Source organism: Danio rerio, chromosome 2 (assembly GCF_049306965.1).
Source record: "Danio rerio strain Tuebingen ecotype United States chromosome 2, GRCz12tu, whole genome shotgun sequence".
Lineage (NCBI taxonomy): Eukaryota > Metazoa > Chordata > Actinopteri > Cypriniformes > Danionidae > Danio > Danio rerio.
This window is the reverse complement of record NC_133177.1, coordinates 19,149,459-19,167,248: the sequence shown is the minus strand read 5'-3', so window position 1 is coordinate 19,167,248 and position 17,790 is coordinate 19,149,459. Positions and strand designations below refer to the sequence as shown.

The following is a 17,790-nucleotide window of genomic DNA, read 5'->3' as shown; positions in this document are numbered from 1 at the left end:
ACGGCACAGGGTAAAACCGTCCTGGGTCTTTATATTCCCGAAAAGTCAGTGAATTAACACCCAGAAACACGAGAGATACTGTTCGAATGCGTGAAACTAAAATAGCGAAAACCTTTTATTCAACAGGAGAAATGCAAACAGATTTGAAAAAATTGGAGTGCAAGTCATTATGACAGACTTTTCCAATTATTGGGGTGAACTATCTTTTTAAGTGAAGTAGTTTAGTTTAAGTTAATGCGAATGGATTTAAAATCGCAATGAAATCAAAATGTATACATAATCTGATTTGTATTTTATCTATCAATAGGGCTTGGTATAAACGATGCATCTGTGCCTTTCATTATTTAGTAAAAATTAATTTGCATAATCTTTAATCAAACCACCTTCCCTCCCACCAAAATTACTTTTCTTCACATCTGGTCACATAGAATTCCTTTGTGTCTCGTTTTTGCTCTCCCTTTATACATTCGTCTATCTTTTTTACTTTTTGTTAGCAACACCTATCTTCCGATAATCCAATAGGGTTTCCAAAGGAAGGTACCATGTGCACCTTTCTACATTTTTCTAATTTCAGGACCATTTTAAGTTGATGTACATTGCAATAGAGAAAGCAAAGAACAGTCTTTACTTCCATTTCATAGTTACTTAAAGTCTGCATAAATCAGAAGCTGCGAGCATTTTTTTTTTCGTATTCTGACACTTTTAGAGAAACAGAATACTAAATGAGAAAACCGTGCATGGGCATAGCTTGTTTTTGTTGCTGCGAGCTGAATGAATGTAGTAAAGTTGGGAAAAGGGTTTCAGGAGAGAACTGACACCTCCTCCTCACCGTTTCTGTTTGTTGTCCAAACTGACAGTTGGTGGGACGTGATTAAGTCTTTTAGCCATGTCCAATTCCTCCAAATCTTACAATATAACTGGAAAAAGTGCATTTTTAGATTTTAATTTTAAATTAGAAGAGCAAACAATTATTATTTTCTTAATGACCTGAACAGATGAGTTGTTCACCACAAAATTAGCTATGTGAGCTAACAAAATCAATATGGTTAATTTAATTTCATGGGGACTTTAAGTCTGTCAGAGAAAAAAACAAATAAACAAACAAAAAGAAAATAAAAATACTCTATTAAACTGATATATAACCAGCAATTACATGGTGTACAGATGTGAGTATTTCTTGGGTTTGATGATGGATCCATGTGAAGGTGATGTTTATGATCTGGCGTATGAGGCTATGGTATGGAGATTATTTGTAAATTTTTGATTCAAAAGATTTCAATTCAAAAGATTTCAAAACTATATATCCTAGTATAATAATAATAATAATAATAATAACAATAATAATAATAATAATAGTAGTAGTAGTTGTAGTAATAATAATAATAATAATAATAATAATAATGATGATGACGATGATGATGATGAGTAAAAACAGCATATAAAATTTATAATCATTCTGGTTAAAATTTTGGGTTAGAGATTAGAGATTTCTCACACAATTAGTGGTTAGAACGGGAATCAGGTGAGAGTAAAGCAGAGGATAATATGTTAAATAAGATTGAAGATTGAACAGTACATTGCAGTGAACAAATGAAAATCCAGCAAAACAGTATACTGTCAAAGAAGGAAAGGAGTTAAAGGATGAATTAATGAAGAAGGAAGAGCAGTATACATTTTCCAAATACACAGTCAAAATAAACGAAAGGCCCGTCAGAGTTCCAGTATGTCATTGATTTGGAGAGAAAAGCTTATAAGATCTGGAAGAATGTTGAAACTAAGACTATTTGTTTTTCCGACCATGGATTTCCTACATTCTTCAAAATATTAACTTTATATTGTTTAACTTTATATTATGTTATATTTAACAGAAATAAATAAAAAAAACTCATTAAGAACGTGAAGTTTGAGTAAATGATTACAAAATTTTCAGTTTTGGGTGAACTATCTCTCTTTAATTTCAGTAAGATACGAACAAAACTGTAAGCCTATTAATATTTTCAGAGTTTATTTAATTTTTCAGAGTTGAATAGCTGAACAGTAACAGATGAAGCTTCAGACGTCAATTGTCCATTGGTGCAGTAGGTGGCGGTAATGCATTATTTATTTGTGATCCACTTTAAACCATAAAGAAGAAAAATACAAAAACAGACATACATAGATATTACACATACATTAAATGTCGCCACCCTGTTGTTGTCAACTGAAAGGAATGCGTTAACTGAGCCACCATTTTAGTACAGGGTAGCGCTCCTTTGAAATGAACGTGGGACCAAGGTGCAGTGGAGGACTGGCCACCCAGAGCACGAAAAATATACTTATATATCTATGATCAGGAGTTTTCCCAGTGGTCAGTATGCAAATATAAATTTTTAATTACTAAAATTCTAATTTGACATCACTTTTCAACATTTATGGATATGTGACCACTCGGGGATTGCAGGTGCAAAGAGCATGTGTTTGTGTACTTGAAAATTTATTATCCTTCCTCCCTGTTAATATTGATCAATCCATGTCCTAAAACACACCCCCTTCTCCTGCCTTTACTTCTAAATGCTAACGGAGGGAGTGATTCGTGTAGGAATGACTCGTTTATTTAGCCGACAATAATACAACCTTCTGGCACCACAGCATCTTGTCATATTTAATTTACATTGTTTTCTGATTTTAATCAACAAAACTAGCACTGCCTAAGTTATTGCTACGTTTCCTTATGATCAGTGTAGTAAGTGACTGTATTATCATCAGTAATTTTACTTGTAAAGCACAAAATTTCACAACATACAAAATGTAAAAAAAACTAAATCTTACCTATGGAATGTTCTGCCTTTATGTTTGTTTTCTTTGTTTACACGTTACGACACCCGTACACACAGAGCTAACGTCCAGCATCTTCACATTGGCTTTGGTCTTGACTAGCACGGCTGAACATATCTAGTGTAGATATCGATATTATATAGTTATACTATTTATATATTGCTTACAACAGGGCTTTAAATAAATAAATAAAAAAACATGAAATATGACATTAAGTTAAAGTATGTATTTATGTACACTAGAAAATTTTATATTAATCCAACATTAAATAAATATTCTTCAAAAACCATGGCCTAAACATTGCAGATACTATTTTTTCCATTCCATATCAGTGTCATTAGAATCAGTACAGTGCATGCAATATTTATGTAAGTCAATATTCTGATAGTTTTATCAAGCACTACACAGGTCTTAACTATTTACTAATCAAAACTGAAATTTAAAAATTCCTTATATTCATTCATTCATTTTCTTGTCGGCTTACTCCCTTTATAATTCTGGGGTCGCCACAGCAGAATGAACTGCCAACTTATTCAGCACATTATTTTTTTTACGCTGCGGATGCCCTTCCAGCAGCAACCCATCACTGTGAAACACCCATTCACACTCATACACCACCGACAATTTAGCCTACCTAATTCACCTGTACCGCATGTCTTTTGGGAAACCGGAGCACCCAGAGGAAACCCACACGAACAAGAGGAGAACATGCATACTCCACACAGAAATGCTAACTGACTACCTACTGCACCACCGCGTCTACTTACTCCTTATATTCATATGTGGGTTATTCTTTTATATATATAATGGCCCAATATGGAGATGCAACACACACTGAATATAAACATTGGATAACCACTGGTAGCCTACAGGCAGCTGGGTAACACCGGAAAACACTGCCTGCAAAAAAACTTAAAAATTGAGATTTTCTTAAGAAGTTTTATGTCTAAAACTACAAATTAAACCATCAGTGGAACTCAAGAATAAAGGGTTCCTGTTTTTTTTTTTTTTTTTTTAAAGAATTATGAAACGTTATTCTTATTTGATAAGGTTGATAAATGAAGTGTCTAGATTACAATGTAAAAATTCTGATTTCTATCCAAATTTGAGTCATCTTGTGAAATTAAAGTAATATCACATTATTTATATATATATATACCGCAGAAAAAAGAAATATTCCGATTTCAGTTTTTTCCAATATCATGCACCCCTTTTATTTCTTATATTGTATTATGCAAGGGCGAGGCAGTGGCGCAGTGGGTAGCACATTCGATTCACAGCAAAAAAGTCACTGGTATGAACCTCAGCTCAGTTTGCGTTTCTGTGTGGAGTTCGCATGTTCTCCCTGCTTTCGCGTGGGTTTCCTCCAGGTGCTCCGGTTTCCCCCACAGTCCAAAGACATGTGGTACAGGTGAATTGGGTAGGCTAAATTGTCCGTAGTGTATAAGAGTGTGTGTGATTGTGTGTGGGGATGTTTCCCAGAGATGGGTTGCAGCTGGAAGGGCATCCGCTGCGTGAAAACTTGCTGGATAAGTTGCCGGTTCATTCCGCTGTGGCGACCCCGGATTAATTAAGGGACTAAGCCGACATGAAAATGAATGAATGTATTATGCAATCTGTGTATTGTTGTAGATTTCACAGTAGCTTGTAATGCAATTGAATTCCCTGAATTGAAAAAAAAAAACAAATCAACTGAGCAACTCCACAATCTACTCCCCAAAAGAATGCAGACATGCATGTTTTTATTCTTTTATTACTTTATAGTTTGCATTTAAAAAACAATCTCAGAAACATCATTTTGAGAAATATTTTTTTAATTTCATTTCATCCCCTTTTGTGATAAAACAGAAACCTGATCACATCTGACTGTTTGATGTGTTTGTTGACCGTAAGATAGGTACTAGGAGCTAATACAGTTGCCAAAAGTGCATGCCTTCACCAGATCTGTAAAAAAAAAACATTAAAAGAATGAATCATTACAATAAAGCATTGTAAGTGGATGCAGTTTTGTAAGTCAAAAACAACAAGATATGGCTAAAACTTGTTTTGACCTAGAATTTTGAACCAGACATTGTAGGATATTATAGGTACATTTTATACCTGGTACATTCTGGCTAGTCTTGTAGGTCCTCTCAATCATATCGATGTACTTTTTCGTCAGGAAATCATCCACAGATCCTTTTATCTCTTGAAGGCATTTAGTGCCATCAGTGAAAAGGAGATTTTTCCCATCTTTGGAGGTGAAAAGGTCATTATTTTTGCTCTGAAACATATGATAAGAGATGGGATTTAAAACTTTATTTGTAAGACATATAACAGGGAAAAATATGTAGAAACAGACGACTGGTAAAATAAGACCCAACTTTAAAAACAAATACTGACAAAATATTGACAAAATATTGAAACAGCAGGAACATACTTAGAACTGTAAAAACTCACTTGAATGTCAGACAAAAAGGACACCACAGCACTGCGCGCATCTTCCCGGGTAATCACAGCATGAACTGGCACTTGGGCAAGGTTACACTTTTCAAAGTCAGTGTATTTCATTGTTGTGTCTGGTGTGTTTGGACAAATAAGTTCAAAATCCTCTGACTTTAAATCCTTTGCCCAGTCCTTTCCTTTACCTAAGCAGACAGAATTTTAAAGAAAAAGATAAGACCATTGAAACACCTTACAGTTTAAAAAAGTGTCAAATATTAATTGAAGTAAAACACACTAACCATCTGTGTAGTCCCCGACCACAGTGTGCTTAATAAAAGCAACATCACCAGCTTTTTCTGCAAGACACCTATAAGAAAAGCAAGATTGTTTTCTGCTTTACATTATGTTCACATCTAAAAAGCACATTCCCTTGAATACAGTCCAGTATACCTGAAAGCCCCATCATAGCCATAATACTGCTCCTCAGCAGAGGGTTTGCATTTGCTTTCATCTCCAACAGGCTTCCCACTGCCTTTACACAGTTTACACATGTTTGATGTAGGATCAGCACCAGGAGCGCAGCCTTCGCTAAAGAACTTGTCTGAGAAATGAACAGGAAATGTGCTCTTTAATGTAATTAGACAACTAAGTTGTCTAACTTGATTTCTCCTAAAACTTGATTCTCCTAAACATGATTAGGTTTGATCTATTTCCCTGTCACTAAAGAAATCAATTCTCTCAAAATATTACTTTGATCACAAAATATTACATCATACTATATAAATGAAACATTCTCAGTAATTTCTAAGGATTTTTTCATTGTCTAGATTATAAAAAAATAATGCTTGGTAAAAATTCATAGCGATTATTTGCATCCAAAATAAAAGTTTATTTCGACATAATATATGTGTGTACTGTGTTTATTATATACACATGCATACATATATTTGAGAAAATATTTATTTACATTTATATATATATATATATATATATATATATATATATATATATATATATATATATATATATATATATATATATATGTATATATATATATATATATATATATATATATATATATATATATGATACAAATGATATATAAATTTAAATATTGATGCAACAAAATTGTTTTGCATAGTTTTGTTTCTATGTATGTGTCTGTATTACGTATATAATACATTTATAATATACACACATATAATGCCAAAACAAACTTTTAATGCAATTAATTATGATTCTTTGCCCAGCACTAAAGAATTCATATAAAAAGTAAAGAGCAAAGTGTTCTGCTAGTAAAACAATGACAGCATTGATAATGATTACAAGAGAAAAAAAAAAAAAAAAAAAAAAAAAAAATATATATATATATATATATATATATATATATATATATATATATATATATATATATATATATATATTCTAATTAGTAGAAAAACTACTATCATAACTCCAGCCCGATTATAAATACCTGCCTCAGCTTACATTTTTGAGTACAAAATATGTAGCTCATGTGTATGTTTTGTTGCATGTTTTAGATTACAATTCCACTAGAGGGCGTTGTCTACATTTTTTTGTGAATCTGAAATATGTTTCTAAGAGTGTTTTATTTATTTATTTATTTGTATGTATGTTCTAGATTCATGAACACTTCCACGACAATGCAAGCCTTGTTGTATAGCGAACCACTGACCTAAACCCAACCAATATTGTGTTCAAATTCAAACTGAAGAGAAAGGTGCATTTGCTTATAGTTTTACCTCTTTTCTAGAGCCATAATTTACCATAGGCCTACAAAGTGCGCTACCAAGCAATGTAACCACACCAGAAAAGTTGTCCATATGGAGACAGACAGGTGAGGCAAACTTATTGGATTACAAATCACAGACACAATTAAGCTTTTATGTAGTAATTACAAACATCACAAGTTGGTCAAAGTAATTTCTGGGAGGGAAAGTTTGCGTGAAAATGATCTTTTAATTGCTAAAAACATGTCCCTGTAAATATCATTAGTGTGATGAGGAATAAAATACCGTATGTTGACCCCATAGCCCAACAGCATCAATTTTACCTAGAAACTGCACTCAAACATATGTTGAAATACGTTTTTGTGGTTCCCAAAGATGATATCTGTACAACATAATCTATAAACTTGTACAAGAAAAACATCAGATAATCAAGGATACTTGATATTTCAACAGTTAGAAGTCTAGCGAGAAAAAAAAAATCTGTAGTAGGCTACTCATGATTTTCTGTGAAATCTGACAACTCCAAGTGGCCCAAATTGGCAGATTAGCTTTGACTGTCTTTAATAATACTCACCAAGGGTACATTTATCTTTTTCGCCACATATGGCTGACTCTGGGATTTTCCAACCAGCACTGCGACCCAGGCCAGTGTGGCAGGACTTCTTTCCTTCTAGGTTATTCCACGTTAAACCTGAGCCCTTACGCACAACAGCCACAGCGTAGTAACTTGCGGTCCCTGTACTCAAAGAAATGAAATTTAATTGACTGCTCACAACAACTAAAACTGTTAATTATGTTATTGTAACTATCTTATTAGCAGTATTATATTAGCTATTTTATAATTATATTGCATCAACAGCAATGCTAATTTATATAAGTTTTTATAATTGTCCATCAGTTAAAGATTTCAAAAAAGAGATTACAACAAAAGAATTTCCCTGCACTGTAAAACAATTATGTTAATTCACAGTTTCCATATTTTGTGATTCCATTTATTTACTGTAATGAATTGGATTATAGGACTTTGATCTCTATAGTTCTACAGCTTAACAAAGTGACTTTTATTGACATTTAAGTAGTTTGAAATAATAAATTGTACTAGAAATAATATAAATAGAAATAAGTCTGTAAAGTAAAAGAAAATGTAGGTTTTTGAAACATAATATACAACAACCCAGACAACATATCACTATAAATAAAGTATTAAAAATTGTATAGGTCCAGTAATGTAAAAATAATGTTTTTTAGATGTTAGTATTAGTATGTGGCATTTCGTTCCGCTGTGGCGACCCCTGATTAATAAAGGGACTAAGCCAAAAAGATAATGAATGAATGAATGAATGAATATCAGTATGTTAATCTTTAATGATATCTATAAGCTTGTGTGGTTCAAAACAGTGACAAGGCTAAAGCTTGTAGTTGGTCACTTCCGTCTAAATGGATCAATGTTTTTTTTTTCGCATAGCCTGATGCTTATAATTTTGCATAGCCAGTTTCTTCTTGAATCTTGACCAATCAAATGCTCTCTAGTATCTAGTACATAACGTTCAAGATACTTCTCATTTGCTTTTGATTTCATGCGCTTGAGCTCAGCCACTCTCACTAGCAGAGCTGTGACAAAAACAAAACGCTATTGGCTGCTTTTTTAAAATGGGAGCTACTCAATGTCCCACCCTGTTTTCGTTTTTTAGTTGAGATTATTTCAAACATCAAATAAAAAAAAAAATCATATTTCAAAGCACTTAATGAGACCTAAATTTAAAAAAAAAAACTTTTTCCAATTTTTGAAGGTTAAAAGTTGTTGGAAGAAAGATCCATGTGCCATTATGCAATTTAAAAGCAGAAATATACAGGGAGGAAAAAACATGAATCACAAAATACAAAAAATGTTAATTCATTCATCAGCCTAAAAAGTCATCATTATTATGGCTGTAAGGTAGACACTGCTATTCCTTTATGTTTAAAACTGTTTTTTTTTTTTTTTTTTGTAAACTATAGAATTCTTCTCATTGTCATCGGTGTAAACAACACTTAAGACCAAATTAGATCACAGAAAATGGCTGACAGGATGAATGAATGCAGATCAGTACCAAATAATTATAGTAATATTTACCTCCTGAACCACTAGAGCAGCTTTCTGCAAAAGAGTAGTGAATAAAATGTTAGGTTTCATCAAAAATGTCAATTCTAAAGGTGACAGTAAACCACAAAACCATAAGAGTCAGCTTTTGAAAATTGAGATTCATACACCTGATTTATATCTATACACATGAAAGCTGAATGAATAAGATTCTCATTGATATTCGGTGTGTTGAGATTGGGATCATATTTGATCGAGATAAAACTATTTGTATATCTGAAATATAAAGGTTAAAAAAAATCTAAGAATTGAGAAAACTGACATCACAGTTTTCCTAATTAAATAATTAACAATACTCATTGCTAATCAATAATTAAGTTTTGACAGATTTACAGAAGGAAATGTACAAACATTCTTAATAAAAGATGATATTTACTTGATATTCTGATGATATTGGGCATAAACAAAAATAATTTTGACTTGTATAATGTATTTTCTACCCATGTAACATATTGCAATAAATGTCTTATGAACTGATGAGGTCATGTTCAATCTTACGTGAATTGGATTGTTCAGCCATGACTGGAACTAGACCACACTTTCCAGCAATATACACCTGGCCACCATCAACTGCTAAGAAATCTGCTTCTTTGCGCTGTTAAAGTAAGAGTAGAAATCAAATAGAAGGCACTCAAAAAATAAACCATTAAGTTTTTCATTTACTATTCTAACCTTTTGATTTGATTCAAATTGCCAGTTTTTTAAATGTATGTTGTTATCTAAATCTGTTAAAATACTATTAGATTTACTATTAGATTACGACTACGAGTACTATTAGATTTAATCAGTTAAAAAATGTGGATAGATGTACATATATCCATCTGTAGAAAAAAAGCCAGATCCAGTTAGTTAAATTCTGTGAGATTGGGTTTCTTTGTATTGACGGAGCTCCATACTCCACACAATAAACAAATTAATAAAAAGCATTTAAAACACTTTGGGTTTATATATATTATTACATAAATTTTGTTATTTGTTTCATTTACGTTCAACTAACAAGTATCAATCACATATGTACAGTTTATTAGTTCAATCATGGTAAAAGTATGCAATCCAATGGGATGGAAATTTTTTTATGCATGCAATCAGAATACATACATCTTATTCGTAAGGCCTGAATATTTTCTGAATGTACTAAACCACAGGGTCAAAGCACATACAGCCTCAGCATTCATGCGTGTGACCCAACAATACCTTGATTTTCTCGATGCAATCATCCACAGATGCTTCCAAAATGCACGACTTCTTAACATGATCCAAACTGTCACACTTATTTTTCTCTGCATGGCCAATGGTACACATGGCCAATTTAGTTTGACTTGTAGGTGCTGACGGGTTCCCATCTGAGAAGATAAACATGCAGCAGTTATCAGTGCTGTAAATAACAAATTATAAATACTCAAATTTCTATAACTGAGTAGTTTTTCCCTCAGGAATTGTACTTTACGCTGTAGTTTTTACAATGTGTACTTTTACTTGAACACATTTTTAGTTCTGTCTCAGAACTTTTTCTGCAGTATTTTTCTTCAACCTGCAGTCATTTCTTTCAATGTTTATTATTTATTGTTTATTTTGATTGGCTAAGCAGAATAATCAGTCAACTTTCTTTTTGTCAAAGAAGTCTAAAATGAAATGTATAAGAAATGTATAAGAAAACTACAAGAAATGTTACTCTTGAATGCAATGGTGTCAATGTTCATCTGAATATTTGGCACAAAAATAAATAAAATTCTAGTCACCTTTAAAGGCTTGCATGGCCTCATAATATTCTTCCTTCAGGTAGAGGAGGGAGTCTGTTCTTTTAGGAAGCAGCATCAGCTCAGTCGCAGAGTCTGAGAAAATCAGGTCTTTACCACCAAAAGCTTGAGAAGAGAAAAGATCTGAGGCCTGTTGAGCAAAACGTTTAAACATTCAGTTGGATTTCACTGATCTAGAACAATCTTACTCCCTTTTGTTTCTAACATTGACATTGTTTATCTCTAAAGGGGACAGGCGTTCTTAAACAGAAATGTAGTTAGGTTACTTATGTGACACTGTAAGGGCATACCGGAATCTGCTTCAGGACATCATAAACATATTGTAAATCAGTATCGGTGCGAGCAATGACAGTGCGGGCAGGCTCTCTGGCGAAGTTGCATGTCTTATAATCCTCCACACTTTTCCTGCTGCCGTCCATGCACAACAGCTCGTAGTTCTGCCTCTCACTCTCTTAAAAATTCACAACAGACAAGAAGCTTGTAACCAGAAACCTTGGTATTATAACCAGCAGCTTTGTGACATAGACAGAGAAAACATTTAAGATTTTGGGTAAAGATATTGACCGACCTGGGATTGCATGGTGGCAAACAAATGCAACCTGTCCATTATCATTTTTCAGGCACCTGAAAAAATATTTCATATTTGTAAGACATATTAATGTCCATATAGAAGACATGGGGAAAATAAGTTAATGTCATTGTAGTTTTTTTTTTAACTATAGTTTCAGCATATTTTACATGTAGTTCTTAATAAATCACACTATAAAGTGTCCTTGATTTATGCTGACAGACACTGACAAAAGTTGGCTTGACCTATAGTAATACTCAGTCTTTTGTATAAATTCTATAAAAGTATAATGAAGTATTATACTTGAACTGGCTGATGGCCCGGGGCCAGTGTGTGAGATGCTCGGGACAGTAGACAGGATAATTTTTGGCCAGATCGGGCCATTGCTGCCGTGTCACTAAAGTTCAATTTATCTGTGACTATTTGTCATTTGCTTGCAAATACAGTCTTTAAATCGAGAAACAGTTTGTGTTTTCAAGCCTTAAAATGCTACCTTCTCGGTTCCTCTTATCTGATTGGGTGTTGTGAGCACGTTATTTTTTTCAACTAGTACAGCGAAGAGACAACAACATGGTGACAACATTAAATGATGACGCTAAAGGAAAACATTTGTTTCTACCGTCTTGGAAACAGACATTTACGAGGACACACCATGACTAAAAAAAATGTTTTGAACAGTTTTCCGTCAGTTTGGCAGGTCAGCCATCTTTTGTTTCAAAACACTTAGAATTTTGCTCATTATACATTTATTAACATTTTTTAAATATATAAATTCTAGATTTACAAACATTTTGACACATTTTTTTTTACTTTTTTCTGGCTTAGAAATAGCTATTAATTTTTTTTTTTTTTTTTTTTTTGGTAGGGCCAGTGAAAATGTTGACAGGGCAAGTAAAAATTGTAAACACTGGTCCGATGTTGAAAAAATCGTCAACATTGTACCCTGAGTATTATACTTAGCTTGAATAAACAAAACCGGTTATGAGAAACCAAAAATACTGAAATCTAAATATTTAAAAAATTGCCTTTAAAGTTGCTTTAAAGTGCTTCGCAGTGCACATTACTAATTAAAATATTATATATTTACAGGAAATTTACAAACTGTCCACATAGAACAGGGGTGTCAAACTCAATTCCTGGAGGGCCGAAGCCCTGCACAGTTTAGTTCCAACCCTGCTCCAACACACTTACCTGTAGGTTTCAAACAAGCCTGAAGGTCTCAATTAGTTTGATCAGGTGTGTTTAATTAGGGTTGGAACTAAACTGTGCAGAGCTGCGGCCCTTTTGGAACTGAGTTTGACATCTGTGACATAGAACATGATAATTACTTCATATTCTAATGATTTGCTTCGGCATAAAAGAAGGATCATTTTGACTCATACAATATACTCATGCAACATTAGACTTGTTTTGTGGTTCAGTGTCATATAAAAGTATTAAACTAGTAACTATAAGTTTACTTTTAGTGTAAAGTGGCAGTCCAAATGAAAAATGTAGTGATTAACTAGTCGTGAACTCATTTACAGTTTGAGTGTAATCAATTAAAAAGTGGTCTAATCTAATCACAATACTGAATTCAAGTATAGTACTCATAGATTGATTATAGTGTGTTTACTATTTTAAATTATAACAGTTTTTTTCTTTGTTTTTACTTGAAATTGAACTTGGTGTATACTTATATAAGGGATTGTATTAGTGTGGCTCATACTGGAAGGCTCCGTCATCACCGAAGTACTTCTCGTTGTGTGAGCAGCTGCAGTCACCCTGACAGGCTTTGCACAGGTTTGGGTATTTGGGTTTAGATACACCAGGGACACAACTGCTCGAGAAGAATTCTGACACAGCTGGAGAACACAAAAAAGCATAATAAACATTTTAGCATATCCAAAATGTATTATATAGTTGCTCAACAATCCGTCAATCAATCAACAAATGAACATAAAGATTTTGGGAGTAATAAATAAAATCAAGATTTACTAAATATAGTACAGTTCAATTTGGACTAGACACAAGACAAAACTTAAAGTAAAAAATTACTTTAAAGTAATTAAAGTAAGAATATTTTTAGCAGTGTAGCAATAGTACATTAGCATGGGTAGCAAATTGCCTATTTAATAATAGTTACAAAGCAGACCTCAAACCTATACCCCTATATTTAAAATACTACAACTACCTTAGTTTCCACTCTCTTAAAAAAAAAAAAAAAAGTATGGGAACTGCCACTGAGGTGCTTCTTTTTTAACAGAATGTTCCATATTGGTATCTTAAAGTTATACATTACCTAAAAATAATCATTTGAAAAGGGACTGCCCTGGTGACAACTCTTATACTTTTATTTCTGAGAGTGCAACAATAAACAGTAACTTCTTTTTTTAATAAAAATCTGTTATTTATAATAATGTGTTCCATATTATAAAATGTTAGACCGACTACTTCAACCCATGGCTTCTCTTGTTATAAATATTTTTTTGCACTAGATGATGGTCAATATTATAAACAACAGATCACTGAATTCTAATATTACAAAGTGCTGTGTAATAACAATCTAATGGAGCCACACTAACCCCTCTCGACAGGCATCTCATTAGGACCCTCCCATGTAATCTTATTGGTTGCAATCAGTTTTCCAATAGGAGTATTCCAGCCTCCAGACCTCTGATAACAGCTGTGACAGGAACTCTTTCCTTTAAGCTCATTGATATTGAAGCCAGAGCCAGCCTTTACTGCAGCCACAGCATAACAGCATTCTGGAGGAGAAAAGGAAAAGTCAGGAACAGTTCATGCTAAACTGAAACATAACTAATTTTTTTTTTTAAGTGCAGGATAAAGTTGCATTTTAAAATAAAAAATAAATAAAGAGACATTTGCTAGCTTAATTAGGACAATAACTATATAAAAATAAACCCAAACTAGAATTCTTCTGGTGTAAACAAAGATTTATACGAGTAAATTTAGGGAACTGAATCAGATTGGGGCGACGCAGTGGCGTAGGAGCTAGTGCTGTCGCCTCACAGCAAGAAGGTCAGTTGGCGATTCTGTGTATAGTTTGCATGTGCTCCTCGCATTCGCATGGGTTTCATCTGGTCTGGTTTCATCAGATTGGCTTCACGGTGATGCAGTGGGTAGCACGTTCGCCTCTGAATTGGGTGATTAGTAGAATTGGGTATAGGCTAAATTGTCTGTAGTGTATGTGTGTGAATGGGTGTATAAATGTTTCCCAGTTATGGGTTGCAGCTGGAAGGGCATCCGCTATGTAAAACATATGCTGGATAAGTTGGCGGTTCATTCCGCTGTGGCGATCCAAGGTTAAATGAATAAATCGGATCAATATTATAAAAAGTTATTCATTTTATTGTCTAATTAATCTCGCTGTTAAACAGCACTTTTGGGGACAATAGTTTTGTCTTCAATTAAATGTCTAAAAACATAACTTTTTATAAATAATGCCAAAAAAAATATCTAATGCCATTTTTTATTTTAGAATAAATATCATCAGCAATTCATGATAATAAAAACTATAGCATTATTATAGAATATATCATGTAATATTATATGAAATTTAGAAAAAATTTGATTTTGAAATGGATTTAAAATTGTTCCTATATAAGGTTGAAGTCAAAATTATTAGCCCCTCTTTAAAATTCTTTTTTAAATATTTGCCAAATGATGTTTATTGGAACAAGGAAATTTTCACAGTATGTCTGATAATATTTATTCTTTTGAAGAAAGTCTTATTTGTTTTATTTTGGCTATAGAATAAAAGTAGTTAAAAAATTTTAAAACCATTTTAAGGTCAAAACTATTAGCCTTTTTAAGGTATTTTTGATAGTCTACAGAACAAACCATCATTATTCATTAACTTACCTAAATTACTCTAACCTGCTGAGCTAACCTAATTAACCCAGTTAAGCCTTTAAATGTCACTTTAAGCTGTTTAGAAGTGTCTTGAAAAATATATAGTCAAATATTATTTACTGTCATCATAGCAAAGATAAAATAAATCAGTTATTAGAAATGACGTATTAAAACTATTATGATAAGAAATGTGAAAAATCTTCTCTTTGTTAAACAGAAATTAGGTTAAAAAATGAACAGAGGAGCTAATAATACAGGGGGTTAATAATTCTTACTTCAACTGTAGATATGTAACTGTAGATGTGCGTGTGTTCTACTTATTCAGTATTCACCTTTTTTTTTCTCTGCAATGATTGGACGGAGCAGATAATTATTTAGTCCACCAGTGAAAACATTTGCTCCATCTACTGTAACAATATCCGTTCCACCAGCCTGTGAGTGAGTGATAGACAATTTATTAAAATCATCATAGTTTAGACTAAACAGCTCATTTGAGGCGGAGTGAGGTCAAATAACAAGCATGTCTTCTTACCGCTATGCTCCTCATGCAGTCAATGACAGTGGGTTGGAGATGACACTCAATGTCTGCTGCTTTGGTGGCGAGATGCCTGCATTTGCTCTGCTCATTTTGTGTTGTCACACACCATTTGACTTTCTTTTGAGCGCTGGCTGATGGCAGTGCCACAACTGAGCAAAGCAAAATTACAACATTAGACACAATAATTAAATAAGAACCAAAGAAGAGCAAGTCACAGCAATGTTGAAGAAAGCAATTACCCAGACATCCCAGCAAAGAGATGAGCAGGACCTTCATACTGGGCTTCACCAGCGATTTCTGGCAGGAGGAGAAAAGAGAGAGGGGGCCTTTTATAGGAGGCACTGGTGGGCTGAATCAGGCAAACACAACACATGATCATCTTCATCGTTTGCTCAGGATTTCTCAATCTTTGCTTGTGGGAGGACGCTAGCTGACAATCTGCAGAGTTTCTGTAGAAATCTCTGCCGTGGAAATTCCAGAATGTCAAACTGTTTAACAATTTTTTATTTACTTCAAAATCTTTGTCAATACATTCAAAAATGTTTGCTGCTTGTTCAAATTTTATATTTAAAATGAGATGAAACAACACAATTCTTAAGTTGTTTTTGGGAAAATCAGTAGTGTTTTACATTGAATCCACTTAAATTGGTAAAAACATTAAAGGAATTGTGTGGAATCCTGCATTTTGTCTTGTTTTTTGCAGGATACAATTGTATGCACAGAAAAAGTTATAAGGCAACAAATGTTTTTCTTTTATTTATTTAACTTTTTTTAATAAGGTAATCAGGTTTCAGTTATTTTTTAGTTTGATGTAAGTAGAGATGACATAAGTTGAGAAAGAACAGTCTTATAATTTGTTTTTCAGGGGGGATCTGCTTGTATTTGTTATATATTGTAAATAGTTAACAAAAACAGCTGTTAATAGTTTATGCATTTTAACTCGGGTCTGTTAAATTTGATTTAAATAATGATTTAGTAAAAAGAATTTTACCAAACAATTCTTTAGAACATGTCACAACTTGCCCCAAATTGATTCGTATACTTTTAAAAATACATTTCAACCTTTCAGCAACTGAAATCTAAATATTTAGCCAGCACTTGTCTAAATGCCAATGTGATTTAATTAGTTTAATATTTGATTTGATTAGTTTGATTTATTTATTTTATTGCATAAACCATATTTAAGCAGCTGGTCAATCAACTGAAAAGCTTAGAGAAGCTTAGAGAAATATCTCTACTGCTATATCTTCACCATTATTTCATATCAGTTTATCACCAGTCAATCCAAACCCCACCTGAATACACATGAAACAAGAGCTGTTGATTAATTTAATTTGCAGTGGATTTCTTTACAATGGTTTTTGAAGTTTCTCTGTGTGTGTGCACTTTAACAGGGGATTTGTCTGTATTTGACTTGTGCACACTGTAAATATTACTCAATACAAGAGCGTAAAGTACAAACTGATGAAGCTTCAGCAAAGTAACCGAAATCCTTGTTTGGAGTATATCAGAAGTGTGATGACATCTAGATTAAACATTGCAGATAACAATATCTGCTACTAAATCACACACACACACACACACACACACACACACACACACACACACACACACACACACACACACACACACACACACACACACACAAAGATTCACACCAGTGTGTGCCTTGTGCAACTCTGGGATGTCCAGAAAAATAGAGGGTGAAAATAAAACAAACACAGCATCTGAACAGTTATGGCAAAAGTCTTTAAACTGATTAAATAGATTATTTAGCACATCTTTTGTACTAGACATTTCTACATCTGTCAGAATTCAAGTCTTTGAATGTTGGTCTTGAAACTTGTGCTGTTATTTAAAATGAACCTGTTGGTCTCATACAATGTTTGTAAAGTAACCAGTTGTCAGTTCAAGTCGAATTAAATGACTATAAAAGAAAAAGA

At 33.1% G+C, this 17,790-nt stretch overlaps 1 protein-coding gene across 1 annotated transcript; it reads right to left on the bottom strand.

The window, feature by feature from the left end:
* Window positions 1–4,549: 4,549 nt before the first annotated feature.
* On the bottom strand, window positions 4,550–16,160 carry tfa (transferrin-a). Its single transcript, NM_001291499.1, has 17 exons — window positions 16,087–16,160; window positions 15,842–15,996; window positions 15,642–15,741; window positions 14,019–14,201; window positions 13,163–13,298; window positions 11,455–11,510; window positions 11,177–11,337; window positions 10,869–11,016; window positions 10,324–10,472; window positions 9,628–9,724; window positions 9,103–9,126; window positions 7,564–7,725; window positions 5,689–5,839; window positions 5,538–5,605; window positions 5,254–5,441; window positions 4,915–5,077; window positions 4,550–4,758 (listed from the first exon to the last, which is right to left on the bottom strand). The coding sequence occupies exons 1-17, from the start codon at window positions 16,121–16,123 to the stop codon at window positions 4,715–4,717; spliced, it is 2,022 nt and encodes a 673-aa protein (NP_001278428.1). The 5' UTR covers window positions 16,124–16,160; the 3' UTR covers window positions 4,550–4,714.
* Window positions 16,161–17,790: the final 1,630 nt, after the last annotated feature.